Source organism: Merops nubicus, unplaced genomic scaffold (genome assembly GCF_000691845.1).
Source record: "Merops nubicus isolate BGI_N331 unplaced genomic scaffold, ASM69184v1 scaffold10284, whole genome shotgun sequence".
Classification (NCBI taxonomy): Eukaryota; Metazoa; Chordata; class Aves; order Coraciiformes; family Meropidae; genus Merops; species Merops nubicus.
In genome coordinates, this window is record NW_008602275.1 from 6,603 (window position 1) to 23,889 (window position 17,287).

General features: G+C 51.3%; 1 protein-coding gene across 1 annotated transcript in view; it reads left to right on the forward strand.

Moving 5' to 3' along the window:
• Nucleotides 1–17,287, forward strand: part of PPP6R2 (protein phosphatase 6, regulatory subunit 2) — a gene marked incomplete at its 3' end in the record, with an annotated part of 36,136 nt that overhangs the window by 2,058 nt on the left and 16,791 nt on the right. The window contains exons 2-5 of the mRNA XM_008938306.1: nt 6,874–7,060; nt 7,768–7,905; nt 13,983–14,048; nt 15,268–15,380. Coding sequence (XP_008936554.1) covers nt 6,874–7,060; nt 7,768–7,905; nt 13,983–14,048; nt 15,268–15,380 — 504 coding nt within the window. The remainder of the gene's footprint in view (nt 1–6,873; nt 7,061–7,767; nt 7,906–13,982; nt 14,049–15,267; nt 15,381–17,287) is intronic.

The window sequence follows — 17,287 nt, forward strand, 5'->3', positions numbered from 1 at the left end:
GTGACATCATTGAGTGGTCCTGGTGGTGCTGGGTTGACAGTTGGACTTGATGACCTTAGAGGACTTTTCCAACCTCAATGGTTCCATGACCTTTAAAGGTCCCTTCCCAGCCAAACTGTTCTGTGATTTGATGATTTTTGATATTTCAGTGGCTGCTGCCAGAGGAAGGTTTATGTCTCTGAGGGGGGAAGTGGAGAGCTGTTCCTGTTGTCACCAAACAGATAAAGGACAAGGGAAGGGGGGGACAAGCAAAAATTTCTGAAGCCAAGTCCTTTGTGTGAACCCAGATGAAGAGGGAAGCTCAGCAGGGGAGTGTTTGCTCCAGGCACCCCTGACTTTCACCTGCAGGATTGTATATATGCCTTTTCATCAGCTTTTGAAGACAGCCTGTGGCTTAGACTGCTGAGGGCCAAGCTGGCTGAGGAGAAGGCACAGAGAGTGGTAGGCAGGGGTGAGAAGAGGCCAGTCTACAGTGCTGTGATCCCCTGTGCTTCAAGAGAGGAGAAACCTTGTGCTGGGAAGGCCTGAAGTTGTCAGTCTGGTTCACCCATCTCTCCATCAGATGATGGCATTGGGTGTATGAGGTGATGGTGCTGTACCTGTAGATGTGGCACTGAGGGACATCCTTAGTGATGACCTGGCAGTGCTGGGCTACTGGTTGGACCTGATGATCTTAAAGATCTCTTCCAACCTAAGAATTCCATGGTTCTCTCTTCTTTGTCTTCTGGGAGCAGCCCATGGGTGCCTGCTGGGGAAGCTGGTGTAGCCCTGGAAGATGTCTTTGTACACTGGAGCCAGACCCCTGAGTCTTTGGTGGCAGTGAGGTCTGTGGAGGGACCTGCTTGCCAGGACAAACAGGGCTCATCTCCATGAAGTGTTTTATTGGAAATACTGCCTCAGGGTCGACCAGGCAGAGAAGCATTTTCAAAGCCTGGTGGGGCACTGGAGAGGGGAAAGAGGATTTAAGCTTATTAGAGACTGGGGAGGCTTTTGGAATAACTAAAGGCTAAGCAGGAAGAGTGGACTCTGAATCCAGATAGAATCCAATTTCTGGCTCTTAGGGAAAGGTTGTGAAAGTTTCTAAACTGGAACAAGGGAGAAACCTGATAGGTTTGGAAGGACACGGAGCTCAGAGTGATGCATGCTGTGGAAAGGGAACCATCAACATGCTTTATCCTCAACACCAGTAGGATGGAAGCTCATGAAGTTCAGAAGGGAAACTGCAGAGAGGAGAACTCAGCAGTAAATCCCTGTCTGAGCACAGCGTGTGGAACCCAGCCACCAGAGGAAGACCTGGAGCAGCCAGAGCAGCACAGAAGCTGTCAGAACTGTGCTGGCTGGCTGGAATGAACTTGTTAGTGTGCTGGGATGTCTATCAACCTGCTGAGCCCGGGGGTGAGGAGCATACAGGAGAGGCAGAGTGGACTCCCCAGGAGTCACAGGGGGCTCTAGGGGTAGAGGGCTGAGTGTCAGGTGAGGTCAGTTCACTGCAGTGTGGAAACCAGACAGGTTTGGGTGCCTGGTGAGGAGAGGGTGGTCTGAGACCTGGCTGTGAAGCTGGGAGGCTGTAGGGGCTGCAGGAGCAGAAGGTGTGGTAACAGTGAGGGGTTCCAGCTCCCCCCACTGACAGGATGTGTCCCACAGGGAGGCACAGCACGTGGGGTGCTGGGAATCCTGGATGCAGTGAGCCAGGGAGAGGAGGAATAAGTCTTCATATACCCCTGGGGGCTCTGAGAAACACAACAGTTGTAAAATCACTTTGTAATAGTAACCATAATGTACTCAGATTTAACATCCTCACAGGAGCACAAAAGACATAAACAGCATTACCATGGGCTTGGAGTTTGTTTTTCTAACATTTAGGGCTGGAACTACATAAATATGAGGAGGCTTGTTGGGAAGTGAGTGGTGCTGGGGCAGGGTGAGAAGCTCACAGCTGGCCTGGAAACAGTTTAGTGGCTGATGGTAAATGCAGAGCTTATATTACAAGGATTTTTAAAAAATCCTAATGTAGAAAACTGGCTTGGTTAAAAGCAAATAATCCATTACAGGTGAAAGTACATCCTCCCAAAAGGGAAGCTGTGTCCAGCTCTGGAAAAAGGATATAGTGGGGAGTTAGTCTGTGAGATGGGACAGAGGGATTTTTGAGAAGCAGTTTGCTAAAGGCAAAGCCACTGAGCTGGACAGAATAAAGGAGCCTCTCTGAGAGCACAGGGGTGCTAAGGGAGGATGGGGCATGGTGAAATCCAGCTGGACTGGGCCTGGAGATTCCCCAGCAGTGTCTTTCTTCTCAGGGAGATGGTCTGAGGAGCTGTCTCAAACTGGAGCATCTGTGGAGCAAATGCTGTGGAGTCAGTAGAGTCATTGGGAGGAGCAGCTGGTGTTCACCCACTGAGGGGCTTAAAGGAGCCAAAATGTGGAAGTGCTGACCTGGTCAGCTTGAAACCAGTGGGCAGTGGTGAGTGGGCACCAGTTCCTGAGCAGGGTCAGTGAGCCAGCAAACCTGGCTGCTGCAGAGGGCAGGCTGGAGGGCTTCTGGTGTGGCAGCAGTTCAGGGCCACCTCTCCAGAGACTCAGGGCCACCTCTCCAGAGTCTCAGGGCCACCTCTCCAGCCAGGCCCCTCGGCCATCACCCAGCAGGGCAGAGGAGGGGACTGGGCTCTGGGGCAGGGCCAGGGCTGCTGGAGCAGTGGCAGGGCTGGGGAATGGCCAATTGCCCCATGTGGGGTACGTGCAGTCCTGAGGGACCAGGGGCCTTAGCAAGGAGTGTTGAAAAGAAGCTCTTGGGGGGTAGCAGAGAAGGGTTCTGTCATTAATTAGTAACTGTTTAGAGAAAAAAAATCCATGCAAGGGAAGGAGTGGCCAGTTCAGCCTCCTGCTGTTGCACTGCTGAGCCACGGGGCTGCCCCCACACATGGAGTGAGAGGGGAGGTGAGTTCTGAGCGTGGAGAGCTGGGAATGCACAGCCCCTCAGGCTAGGGAAAGGCAGGAGGATTCCATGGTGTTCCCTGGTCAAATGCAGCTTGCCCACCTCATGTGCACACCTTGATGGGCTTCAGGTCAGCATTTACATCTCAGGGGAGCTTCAGAGCCCTGTGTGCTGGAGATGCTCAGGAACCAGTGGGTGCAAAGCAGGGGGCTCTGCATGGAGCAATTCAGGGCATGGACAAGTTCTCATTGTCCTGTAACTCTTGTCTTCACCTCCCCTAGACTGCTGGGGCAAGGATTGTTTTCCTTGTAAGGAACTGTGATGAATCAAGTAAGGCTGAATTTGGGAAGGTTGACGTGTGGCATTTCTTCAAAAGAAAGTTCTGATCAATGAGTGTAAGACCCCCAGAGCAATAACAGCTGCCAGGGTCATGGTGGGCACAGGGGGCTGTGCTTGGAGCTCAGGAACTGCCAGGAAGCTCCAGCTGGAGCTGGGAGGTGAGGAGAGCTGAGGCCAGCAGAGCACACTGCCAGCCAGGCCCTGTGTAGCACTGGGGTGAGCCCCCCAGACCCACAGCTCCGGGGTGCCTCGGGGGCAAGCCCAGAGGAAGAGCAGGCCAGGGGGCAGTCAGTCAGGTGGAGGAAGAGCTGCAGGTCCCCTCACAGAGGAGCTGTGGATGCCAAGGACAGGTGGGTGGGATCAGGTGAAAGATCCTGTCCTGGTGCCACCCTGGGCACTGTGTTCATGCCCTGCCCTGCTCCACACCCCTGGGCTCACATGGTGACACAGGAGCTTCCCTGGGTCCCTTGGGTGATTTCCAGCAATCCAGAACCTGGCACTCAAGAACTGAGCTGAGATTCCCAAAGACCTCCAGTGATCCTGTGCTGCCTTCCCTGAACACCAGCAGGAGACACTGCCAGAGGTATGAACCGTGCTGTGGCTGGGGAGGTGGGAGACAGAGCCCAGAGCAGGGGGTCACCTTCCAGTTCAGGAGGTGCTGTTAAGATTTCTTCTTGATTTTCTGGTCAGAGGTTCAGAAATCTAACTAATTTTTACTGAGAAAGGGGGGAATAAAGGTAGAAAAGCTCAGCCTAGGTTCCATCACACACTCACAGGTCCTGCTGCAGAGGGGGCAGAGGTGTGGGAGGTACCAGGTCATGTCCAGAGCTCTTCTCTGCATGGTGTTTTCCTTCATGATTGAGGCTAGAGGAAAAAAAATCTTCCTGTGTATTGGAAGGTGGCTCTGTGGAAGGCAGGGTGTTCTCTCTGCACTGCAGAAACATCATATTATTGTGGGAGTCTTTTATATTAGTCTTGGAGTTGGCTCGTGTCTGAAGTTACAAAAAGTCATAGACCTTGTGTGATTATTAGAAGTGAGATATCTGTTGGGTTTGAGTCCTGTGGAATGGCACAGTTCTGGTGTGGAGAGGTAAAGGATGACCATGGATTTGCAGAGAGTGTTCTGTAGGGTTTTTAGTGGTGTTATTAATTGAGTTGGCTCTTGTTGAAATAAATTTTCTTCCTGCTTTTGAGGCAAGGAGAAAAAAACAAAAACCAACCTAGCTGGGGGTCACACCAGCCACGTTTGGGATCTCTCCAGAGCAGGAGACTCCACAGCCTCTCTGGGCAGCTGCTCCAGGCTCTGCACCCTCCCCCCAAAGAAGTTTCTCCTCCTGCTCAGGTGGCACCTCCTGGGTTCCAGTTGGTGCCCGTTGCCCCTTGGCCTGTCCCTGGGCACCACTGAGCAGAGTCTGGCCCCAGCCTCTTGCCCCCCGGGGCCCTTTAGCTCTTGCTCAGCACTGCTCAGATCCCCTCTGAGGCTTCTCTTCTCCAGCTCAGCAGCCCCAGGGCTCTCAGCCTGGCCTGGCACAGAGATGCTCCAGCCAAGAGAAGGTGCTCAAACTGTGAAGGAGGTTTTTATTTTTAATCTGTATCACTTGATAACAAATGAGAACTTCTTTAGGAAACACAGGTAGGAGCTAGCACTGGGTGGGATGTTTGATGTTCAGAGCTGCTGCTCTGCACATGGAACCACTGAGCTGCTCGAGCTCCCCTGGCAGAGCCTTTAAACAATTAGTGGGGTAAAATAAATCATGTTGACTCTAGGGTCATATGTATTAAGGAAACCATGAAAATACCATTGAACTGGGCTGAATTTCACAGCACTGCTGAACTGCTCCTGGTCACAGGAACCTCTGGGTGACATCAGTTGGGTGCTTTTGAAGGACTTCTCTCTACAGATGGACAGCAGCTAGAATATGAAATTAAAGCACTCATCTGACAATGAGCTGAGGAAATGAGGTTTTTTAAAAATATTAAATAATAGCTGGATTAATTTTGGTGATGTAGCATGTGTGTAGGCACAGTAGGTTGGGAGGGGGTGATTTTCCCCTTCTGCTCTGCTCTTGTGGGACCATATCTGGAGTGCTGTGTCCAGCTCTGGAGCCCACAGGACAAGAGGGGAATGACCCTGTTGGAGCAGGGTCAGAGGCGACCACAAGGATGGTGTGAGGGCTGGAACCCCTCTGCTGGGAGGCCAGCAGGAGAGAGTTGGGCTGGGGCAGCCTGGAGAAGGGAAGGCTCTGGGGAGACCTTCTGGTGGCCTTCCAATATCTGAAAGGGGGCCTATAAGAAATCTGGGGAGGGACCTCTTAAAAGGGGCTGTAGTGATAGGACAAGGAGTGATGGGCTCAAACTGGAGGAGTGTAGACTTAGCTGAGAAATTAGGAAGAAGTTCTTCACTCTGAGGGTGGTGAGCCCCTGGCCCAGGTTGCCCAGGGGAGCTGTGGATGCTCCATCCCTGGAGGTGTTCAAGACCAGGTAGGACAGGGCTCTGAGCAACCTGCTCTAGTGGGAGGTGTCCCTGCCTGTGGCAGGGGGCTGGAGGTGATTTTTAAGGTCCCTTCCACCCCAAACCATCCTGTGGTTCTCTGCAGCCAGCCTCTCATCCCCTGCTGCAGTTCTCCTCCATCCTGGGGGTGGCCAGGCTGGTGTGATGTCTGCACCTCACTGCTGGCTCTCAGTGGGGAACTCAACCCACAGGAACCTCAGTCTCTTGGCAGAACTGACAGGCCCCAAAACTGCTTTTCTGTGTTGACTTTTGGTTATTGTTTTACATGTCTGCACTTTGATAGCTGAGACTTTGTCTAATTATACTCTTAATTCTAAACCCATTATTACCTTTTCTGATCATAACTGTGACCTAGTTCTGCTAAAAGCACCACCTGGAAGAGCAAGAAACAAGGTCAGGAAAAGAACAAATTTCATTAGCTGTCTAATATAATTTTGTATCTTGATTGAAATGAGCAAAATGATTGAAACCATGCCCTATAGCATTTTAAAAAACAAAACAAAGTAAAACAAAAGAAGAAATTAGATTTCCAGAAGTTTACAGACATTATTGACATGCTGAAGCTCAAAAGACTGGCTGTGAATGCTCATGCATAGTGCCTGCTCCTTTGTGTGGAGTTTTGACTTAGATCTAATCTCTCTAAATTCTAGACCTCTTGATTTTTATTTTTTTTTTAAAAAAGGTCATTTTTAACTCAACTCCTGTAGCAGAAAGAATAATTTTTCAGAAACATTACAGAAACCTGCTAAAATATGCATTCTTCAAATGAATCTTTCATTAGAGTTAATTTCAGTCGTGCAGTGGTTTCTGTTAAAAGGTTTTAAGTGTATTGCTGGTGACTGGGCCTCACTTTCAGAACTCAGAGCTCGGTGCAGTGGGAGGGCAGCTGAGCTGTGATGTAAAATACACCCACGTGGTGCCACAGCAGCAGTGTCCCCTCGTGGAGATGACCCTTCTTTCTCACGTGGGTTTTTCCCCCCTTAGTCTGCAGGAAGGGTGATCCTCCACCTCCTCCTCTTTCTAGCCTGAAGAAGGGAAGATTTTCTTGAGAGTTTTCATTTCACCTTTAGTTGCTCTGGTTCTGTCCTTCCAGATATCCAAACACAGCCTGTGAACTGCTGACCTCGGATGTGCCACAGATCAACGACAAGCTGGGAGGGGATGAAACTCTGCTGAATATCCTCTATGACTTCTTGGATCACGAGCCTCCTCTGAACCCTTTGCTTGCCAGTTTCTTCAGTAAGACTATTGGGAATCTCATTGCAAGAAAAACGGAACAGGTAGTGATTAGATTTGTCCTGCTGTGTAAGCACCAATGAACTGGCTAACGCTGTGTGTTGTCTGCCGTGGCACTGCTGCCCTGGGCTCTCCTTGTGTTCCTAGAGTTGAGATGTAGTCTCTGAGAAGTTCTTCAGGCTCCCCAGCTGAGGGAGGTGCTGGCTTGTCTAGCCACCTCTGTGTAGTTTTGGCCCCAGCTCTGCAGTAGCTGGGATGTTCCTGTGCCACAGCTGGAGCTTTGTTTTTCATACTAAGGCGTTTTGATGCATCCTTTGGTCACTGCCTGGGATCTTCTCCTTACATAAACAGTGCCTCAGTCTCATGCCTATAAAAGGGGTGCTGGAAACAGGAGCTGAATGGTGTCTTAGGAATACACACATTCCAATTCAGAATTGATCTTACAAGTGAAGGCTGTCAGAGAGCTTTAGGGGAATGGAAAATTCTCCAGCTTCAGCAGCTTCTGGCTACTCTTATTTCTGAGGGTTTGCCTTTCTCTGTGGCACAGAAGAGGGAATGGCTGGAGAGACTGGATGCAGTGTTGCCTCCAAACAGGGACGTTCTGCTCCCCTCCTTCTCTGGAGGGTTTCTCAGCCGAGCAGCCGTCTTGCACCCGGCTTGGCTGGTCTGCACAAGAAGGTGAAGCCCACGAGCTCTGTGTGCCGTGGCCCTGCGCTGTGCTGGCGACCGATGGTGACCCTTCTCCTTTTAGGTGATTGCATTTCTGAGGAAGAAGGAGCAGTTCCTTGGCCTGGTGCTGAAGCACATCGACACGTCGGCGATGATGGACCTGCTGCTGCGCCTCATCAGCTGCGTGGAGCCCGCGGCCCTGCGCCAGGACGTGCTCAACGTGAGAGCTCTGCCCCTCCCTGCAGGGGCTGGGGACCAGGGCTGGGCTGCCCCTGCCTTCAGGGAGTAGGATCCGTTCTGGCATTTGGGATGAGAGTGGATCCCCCCCCTTCTGGAAACTCTCGGGTTTAGTGCTGGCGTCTGCGCGGTGGTTCCTGGGGGTGCTTCAGCCTGCCTGTGGCTCCCTCAGCAGAAGCAGCCTGCTTTGCTCCCTGGCAGCAGGGGGTTCTCAGCTCACTTCTCCATGCAGCAACCACCGTGTGCTGGGCAGGGCTTGCTGTGCAGCTTTCACAAAGCAAGTGTCATCTTTCCCATGTTCCAAATATTAGACTGATCGTTTGGGACAGGAACTTGTCAGTTCCTCCCTGTGTGCAGGGGGGTGTGTGATTTCTGTAGATGGTATCTTGTGCCTCCTCCTTCCTCTTCCTCTTTAACAGGCAACCTTGTAAAATATCTTATTGAGATGCTTTGCAGGTAGGACAAGTTTTACTCCCTTGGTAGCCCAGCCCAAGTGAGGCTGCCTCATCTCCCTTCAGTGGGCAGATGTGCAGGACTGAAGGGAAAACCTGCTCTAGGTCCCTCTCAGTAAACCAGAGGAGCATGTGCCACGTAGACAACTGCATGACAGTGACAAATGAGTCACTGAAGCCCACACCAGGACTTCCATGTTTGGCAGATTTTGCTGCCTGTGTCTGGAGCATTGACCACAGCACAGCTGAGCAGGGGAATGTTCTCTGATCCTTGCAGACCTCTACAGGTGATCAAGCATGAGAGGAAGCCTTCATTTTATGGCAGGAAAGTCAGCAGTTCAGGTGGTTAGACATCAAATAGTAATACCCAGAAAGGAAATGAGAGGAAAAAGCTTTCAAGAGATGGATTGATAGAGGTGGATGGTGGAAGATGTGCTGGAAGAAGAGAGGCCTGGAACATCCCTCTCCTATGAGGCCAAGCTGAGAGAGTTGGGGTTGTTCAGCCTGGAGGAGAGAAGGCTCCAGAGAGACCTTCTTGTGGCCTTTCAGTACTTCAGGGGGCCTGTCAGAAAGGTGGGGAGGGACTTTTTAGCTGGGCCTGTTGTGACAGGACAAGGGGGGATGGTTTGGAACTTAAAGAGGGAGATTTAGACTAGAGAGAAGGAACAATTTTTTGACCCTGAGTGTGGTGCTCCCCTGGCCCAGGCTGCCCAGAGAGGTGGTCACTGCCCCATCCCTGGCACCATCCCAGGGGAGGTTGGCCGGGGCTCTGAGCACCCTGCTCTAGTTGGGGCTGTCCCTGCTCCCTGCAGGGCTGAACTACATGACCTGGAAAGGTCCCTTCCCACCCAAACCAGTCTGTGTTTCTGTGATAAGAAAGCAGCTTTGCAGAAAAGATCCAACCACATCCAGGTCACTGTGGCCTGAGGGCAGCCAGAGGGTTGAGGGCAGGGTTTGCTCCTCTCTGCCCAGCAGTGGTGAAACTTCTCAAGATGCTGGGGCCAGACTGGGGCTCACCAGCACAGGACAGGCATTGCAGTTGTGCACCCTCCTGTTACCAAGATAAATGCAATTATTTTTCCTTCTGATGTTAAAGTGACATGTGGACAGTCCTGGTTTTCCTGGATGGATGGCTTCTGTCCAGCAACCTGCCAAATGTCCAGGTTCCCAAATATCAAACCACCCATGACTTCTTGTGCAGCAAGAGAGCTCAGATTTGGGTTTATATTTTTAATATCAGGACAGATGAGTGGCATCAAAGAAGTCTGTGCTGTCTGTGTGTCATTGGTATAAAATCTCACCCAGGAGAGTGTGCAGAGGCCCAGCCCCTGTGAGGAGACTGTGTCTGGTTGTGCTGCAGCTGCTGGGAGCTCATGTGGAGCAGGTCCTGGGCTGCAGATGTCTCTCCTGCACTTCATCTTCTCACACATGCCTTAGTGACACGAAACACAGCTTCTGTTGTGTGATCCTCGTGGAGGAGGGTTAGCCTGTCCTCCTGAGTCAGGTCTGGAGGAGAGAACCCATTCCAGCTCCCCTGGAGCCCAGTGGGTCCCTGGGATCTCACCCCAAACCCCTCTGAGCTGCTAAGTGGGTTCCACCATTCCTCATACCTCAGTTTCCTTGGTGACTGGGGGAATGTGGTCCCTGTTATTCTGAAGAGAAATCTGCTTGTCCTGGCTGGATCCATCTCTTCCACTGGGTGCTGCTGAAGGTGCCCAGGCACTGACCATGGCTCCCACAGAACCCCTCAGGAGCTCAGCACCTCCATGGCTGAACTGATCTTCCAGTCCTCACTGCTTGTCACCAGGGTATTGTGTACCCTTTGTCAGGGTCTAGCATGGACAGTGATCACAGCACAGAGGAAACCCTACTGCACCTTGTCCCACTTGTTTCTGGTGCTTTCATGGGTAACACACTACAAGAACAAACAGGGCATGTTCTTCCTGCCTTCTGTACCCTAAGGAAGTGGTGTCTGCTAGGGCTGGTGTCTGCCAGGGCAGCACAGTGCCTTGATGAGAGGCCTTCTGCTGTGGATGAGGAGGATTGTCTCCACCAAGGAGGAGCAGAGGCACTCCCTGCTGCCTGGGGCCTGGTTGACCATGTCCTCTCAGGAGCTCCAGGGGTTGAGGCCTCCCACGTGCCCCAGTTGGTGGTGGGGACTGTGCCCTCTTGCATGTGATCTTGCAGCCTCAATCAGCACCTCCACCCCCCCCTCCCATGCCCACTGCCTCATTAGCTGCCAAGTCCTGGGTTGCCTGGACCAGTTTGAGATGTCCCACTTGTCGTGTGGTGCCTGAGCATGTGTGACACAGGTGCTGCCCAGCAGCAGTCGGGCAGAAGCCCAACACTCCCTGGTCAGGAGGCAGCAAACAAGAGCCTGCTTGGTTTGCAGACATCAACCACCTCCTGCTTGCTGGGCTGTGACCTGCAGGCTTCAGGCTTCCTTTTCCTGCAGGTTTTCTGTCTGTGAATTCCTGGGAAGTGTCACCTGTCAGGGAGAGTCCCCATGGGGCTGGGTGCCTTGTGGCCAGAAGTTTGTGTTTTGGTGTCAGTCTTTAGGGGAGACTTTTCAAGGCCAGGCTGGATGGGGCTTTGAGCAACCTGTTCTGGGGGGAGGTGTCCCTGTGTGTGGCAGGGGGTTGGAACTGGATGATCTTTCAGGTCCCTCCTGACCCAGACCATTCTGTGAGGTGCTGTGGGTAGCACTGCTGTACCTCAGGTGGAAGTGCTGCCCGTGCCCCAGCTTTCTGTCAAGGGGTCAGTACAGAGTGGTCCTTTCTTGGGAATGCCAAAGTCCATCTCTTCCACAGCAGCCTCCAGACAGAGGAATTGACCTTTTCCAGGTTTACTAGATGCCTTTTAATTCTGATCTTAGCAGATCATTTCAGCTGGGTTTTTTTTTCTTTTGCTTGGGCACTGATTTTGTGTGTCCCTCAGTTCCCAGCAGTAATTCCTGTGCTCAGAGGAGCCCCTCTGCTGGGAGTCCAGGCTGAGGGAGTTCAGGTTGTTCAGCCTGGAGGAGAGAAGGCTCCCGGGAGCCCTTCTGGGGGCCTGGCAGGATTTCAAGGAGCCTGTCAGCAAGGAGGGGAGGGATTTTGCAGTGGCTGTTAGGACAAGACAAGGGGGGATGGTTTGGAACTCAAAGAGGGCGATTTAGACTGGAGAGAAGGGAGAAATTGTTGCTGCTGAGGGTGGTGAGCCCCTGGCCCAGGCTGCCCAGAGAGGTGGTCACTGCCCCATCCCTGGCACCATCCCAGGGGAGGTTGGCCGGGGCTCTGAGCACCCTGCTCTAGTTGGGGCTGTCCCTGCTCCCTGCAGGGGGTTGGACAAGGTGACCTTGGAAGGTCCCTTCCCACCCAGACCAGTCTGTGATTCTTTGATCCTGGTTCCCTCCTCAGAACCTCCCTCTGTGGCCAGCCAGCTCCCCCCAGAGCCCGTTGTTACAGCAGCCCAGGCAGGAGGAGAGAACTTCCCTGTCCTTGCTCACTCAGTAACTCCATTTTTGATTAACAAGACCCAGAGACTCACCAGAGGGACTTGGGGGAAGGTGTTGATACAGAATAAATCTGGAACTACAATGGGGAGCTGGGGTTTAGCTTGCTGCACTCTGCAAGGGTAAGGAAAGACCTTCAGTGGAGGAGTTTAATAAGTAGCTCTCTTCTGGGCTGTTGGAAGCCATAGGGGTAGGTGGAGCTTTGATAGGTGAAAGCCCCTCTGCTGCCATGGACTGACAGGTAGGTTCTGCACGGAGCAGCAAAGAGGCTGAAGCACCCCCTGGACCCCAGCTGTGGAGCACTGGGAGGAAGGGAACCTGCAGGTAAACATGGGTGCAGGTGGGACTGTTGGGTGTTCACTGAGGCAGTGCAGTGTGTTGGGGCTGTGGGAGCAGCCAGAGGCCACAGGCAGAATGTGGGTTTGTAGCTGCAGAGCTGCACACACGTGGGGTGTGTCACTGCTCCTGGAGCAGAGAGAAGAGGAGCAGAGAGGTGGGTTGGTTGTTCCAGAGGCTCTGGGAGGTGTGATCAACAGCCCAGTGCCTGCTGGCAGAAGAGACAAATGAGAAGTTCATTAACCTTGAAGCTGTTGTAGCAAATTGCCCATTGACAGCTGCCTGAGCTCTCATCAAAGAGTGAGCCTGAGGATTTGAAAGAAGGTTCCAGTAGCATGTCCAAGCACAGGGAGATGGGAGAAGGTGCTTGGAGAGTGAATGAGCCAAGAAGGAGTGGCCAGTTGGTTTGTTAGTGGAATGAGATGGCAAGAGTGATGTTTTAAGACACAGCAGGGATCAAGTTTGCTGTGGTGGGCTTGAGATGAAGGCTCAGGAGTTTAATTTTTATGTTGGAAAACTAGAAACCAGTGGAAGAATCTGAAGAGATGGGTTGGTAGGGAGATTGGTAAGGGAAAAGGTCTTAGGAACCCATTTTTTTGAACTTTTTATTTAACAACCTGGTTGTTGGGAAGAAAAAATTACAGAAACCAGATCTGAAAATATGGTCCTGAATGAAATACTTGGTTTCCCAGCTGCATGCTGGGGAGATTTGTGGACAGCACTCATATCTTTGCAATAACAAAGGACACCAGAGAGGAGCTGAGACATTCAGACTCAGGAGGTGAGCAGCAGTGTTCCTGAGAGTCACTGGAAGTGGGGATCAGGAGATTTTGCTTTAAGTGATCTGGGAGTTTTAATTCAGACCTACATCATTTTTTGGCTGTTCTGTGTCAGACCCATCATGCTCAGTGTGGGGCTGTGGAGGGTGGGGTGACAGCTGTAGGAAGGTTACTGGAGCAGAGCTGGTAAAGAGTCAGCATAAGGTTTATGGCTGAAGTCAGGTGAACAGATAAGGAAAAAAGGAGCATCCCAGGGGAGGAGATGCACAGAGAGCCTTCCTAGAGAGGAGTGGAAGGCAGGAGAGTGTTTATTTTCCCCACAGCTCAGATGAAGAGTGATGGATGATGATGATGATGGATGATACCACTGCAGAAATCTCCAAAGTCTCTTTCCTTTCAACGACTGTTTGGTCAGTCAGTTCCAAAGCAGCTGGGGAGGCAGTAGCTTGGTTTGACTGATGAGGAGTTTGATGTTTAACATCCAGCCACGTGCCTGGGGTGAAGACAGTAGAAATTTGAGTGGAAATGGGCTGTGGAGCTTGCAGGAGGAGCTGGGAGGTGTCATTTGCAGAGGGCCCCGTTTGCCTGCAGGCAGGAAGGGAGGTGAGGGGAGAGCTTGTGCTGGGCCAGGGACAGAGCCTGGGGACTGCTGTTGTGTCACCCCAAAGCCTGAGGGGTTATTAGTGTAAACAGTGGGGAGACTGTAAGACTAGGAAGGGGTAGGGGAGTGGGTGATTGCACTAATGGTGCTGCAGATGATGTTCCTTGTTTCCCACAGCAGTTGGGCTCTTGATTCCACGGGCAGGGTGTACACACCAATGCAAACGAGCATCTCCCAGTGCCTGGGGAGCTTGGGTGCTGCCTGTGGCTTGACTAGGAAGGAGGAGGGAAGAGCTTTCCCTTCTAGAAAGGCCTGTGTTATGCAAAGCTTCTGGAAGATCCTCTTTTGAATTCTATGATACCAAACAAGGATTTTCTTTCCCCCTTTCTACCCCTCCAGTGGCTCAATGAAGCAAAGATTATTCAGAGACTTGTGGAGCTGATCCATTCAAGCCAGGATGAGGACGTGAGTATGACAAGGATGACTTTTGTCTTTGGTGGGTCCTGTAAGGTCCAGAAGACTCTTGTATCTCCTGGACAATGCCCAGGTGACTTACTGAAGGAGAACATGAGGGATGATCTCTGTGGGTGGACATCCTGTCCCCTGCTTGCTCAACACCAAAATGTTTTGTTGTAGTTTTATTCTGATTTTGACTTATTTTACTACCAATTTCTTAGGGAATTCTGCTGCTGAGTCAGTTCATCTCAGTATTTTTTCCAAGGTTGGACCAGATCATCCCTGAGGTCCCTTCCAGCCTGGTGTTCTGTGACCCAATGGTTCAGCACCTGCAATAGGTGGTAACTTGGTTGGTTTTAAACAGGACTTGGCTATTTGAAATGGGCTGTTGAAAAACATTTAAATGAACCAATTCACTGTAAGGCTCAGCTCTTGTCAGAGGGTGAGGAAGGTGTGCAGAGGGTGAGGAAGGTGTTGAGCTGTGCAGCCAGCATGGGGCAGCTCTCAGCCCCTGACACACCCCGAGTGTTAAGGTCTGAGTGTGTTTTCCTGCAGTGATTTCCACAGGCCATCCCAGCCAGGGGCTGTAGCTCTGGAGTCTGGTTTCCTGCACACTCGTGTCCTGCTCGGGTGCTGTCCCTGGGCAGGCAGCCCCAGGGAAGGAGCCTCTGGGCCTCTGACAGGCTCTGGCTGTCCTGCTGGGACTGGTCCCAGGCAGTGCCAGCACTGGCTGAGCTGGGGGCCTGAGGCAGCCCCTAGCTACAGAGGGTCTTTGGCTGACAGCCAGAGGGAGACCATTCATTTATCAAAATACTACTTGAAAGCCTTTTAATACATAGCAATTAAATTGTAAAGGGTTTTATTGAGCCATTTCTTTTCCTTCACACAGGAAACCTGCTGAGTAGTGAGAAGGAAAAACTAAATATTTGTATTTGAAATGTGCAAGTTAGCAGTTGGTCAGGAAGAGAACAAAAAGAATCCTCACTTTCCAAATCTTTAACTGCTCTTAATTGTGAAGCTCTGGAGGACCCCTCTTTGATTTTGAAATTTGTTAATGCTTCTAATAATTCACATCAGTGTTGTCTATAACAGATAAATAATCCAGAGCATTTGAAACATTCTGGTTTATTCAGCTTCTTGCATTCCCAGCTATGTTATATTTTCTTTGAGGCCCAGAATGAGCCAGGCAGAGATGCTGGCACTGAAACATGCTCTCTGTCATTCACAGAGGCAATCAAATGCTTCCCAGACCCTGTGTGATATCATAAGATTGAGCAGAGACCAGAGCAATCAACTCCAGGATATGCCTGAGCCTGATCCCCTTCTCACAGCACTGGAATCGTAAGTACCTGTCAGAGTTCCTACCTAATCTCCACTAACATTGTCAGTGAGAGCTCTCTGGAGACACAAACTGGGTGTGTCAGGCCTTTGCTTAGCATCTGTGCCAACCATTTAATACTGCTTTGAACTTGCAGCATCACTTAACCACCTCTGAGGAGGTGTCTGGGGTTTGTAGCCCTGTCTGGGAGCAGGAGATCAGGGCTGGTGACTCTGGTTTTGGCTCCTGAGTCAAATACTGGATGTGGATTTCTTAACGTCCGTGAGCTGTGGATTGTCCTCACTGCCACAGAGATGAGGTACAGCCAGATCCTGTCTGCCTGCCCCTTCCTTAGGCTGAGTCATCAGCCTCCCTGGTTTTATTCTCCACATTCAGCTGAACCCTGAAAGAAATAATCCTGCATACTTTAAATGTCTCCCTGGTTGTTCAGAAAGTCATTCCATGTATTTGTGGTGTTGAGGCTGGATGGTGACGACTCCCATGTCCTCTCCCTGTGTGCCAGCCCATGGATCCCTTAACACACCAGAGTTGGTGCCAGCTACTTCTTTTTCCTCAAAGTCCTGTCAGCTCTGCCCATCATGAGCTCAGCATGGCTCAGACACATTGTGCAGTGCTGTAGCTGGAGATGGCAAAGACCTCATTGGTCTGATCATTTTCTACTCTGATTGGGATCTTGTCAATGTTTATCAATATCTAAAGGGCCCCGGGGGGCAAGAGGCTGGGGCCAGACTCTGCTCAGTGGTGCCCAGCCACAGGCCAAGGGGCAACGGGCACCAACTGGAACCCAGGAGGTGCCACCTGAGCAGGAGGAGAAACTTCTTTGGTGGGAGGGTGGCCGAGCCTGGAGCAGCTGCCCAGAGAGGCTGTGGAGGCTCCTGCTCTGGAGAGATCCCAAACGTGGCTGGTGTGACCCTGGGCACCCTGCTGGGGGTGAGCTGCTGGAGCAGGGGTGGGATGAGGTGATCCCCAGAGGTCCCTCCCAACACCAGCCATTCTGGGGTGCTGGGACTGGTAAATCTTGCAGACAGGATTTATAGATAAACATATTGTTGACATTTATGAGAGCTGCCAGAAGTAGACAACCTGTTTGGGTTCATAGAATCATAGTGTCTGGGCTGGAAGGGACCTCCAAAGGTCATCTAGTCCAACCCCCCCACCTTAAGCAGGGACATCTCAAACATCTCATGTTTTGTCACGTTTGCAGAAGTTCTCAGGTGAGGTATTGAAGGCTGTCTGCCACTCCTGGCTGTGGGGAGGGCACCCAGTGGCCTCAGTGCTGGGAGACTGCAGGGCTGGTTGGTGATCTCAAGACATCACCTCGTGCTGAGTGCCCCTGGTGGGCTGATGGAGCAGTTGTAGTCGTTCAGGTTTCCTGAGTTACCTTGCAGAGGTGGTGTTCTCTTAAAACAAGGCCATCAGGGGGCTGGTGATCCCAGCACTTCTGCCCAGAACCTGCTGCTCTGTGCCCAGACCACTTGAGGTGAAACTTGGAAAAGTTTTATTGGTTTGGGTTTTAAATCCAGAGGAAACTTCTCCAGTGTAACTGGGGGAATATATTGGTGAGAAACTTGCACTCTCAAAGAGCATTTTTGTTAGGAGTTATTTCCCAGATAATGTGAAGTGTGAGTGATGTCCCAGAAGATGTTGGGTGTCCAAATCCACTCTGTTGCCTTGACATTGTTTCTTTGCTCTTTGCAATGTAGTTTTAAATTATTTATGTTTGCATATTTACCACTTCTATATTTGCTTCAAACCTAAAAACATTTACTGGAGGTTCAGCATGAGATTGAAAGAAAACCAAAGCTCTTCTAGGCCTAAAGGCACTATTTTAACAGAAAAAGGGATGAAAAAAGACTTTTCATGGTTTTGTTGACCCAGAGCTTTCTTGATTTCTGTGGCACTGCTGTTT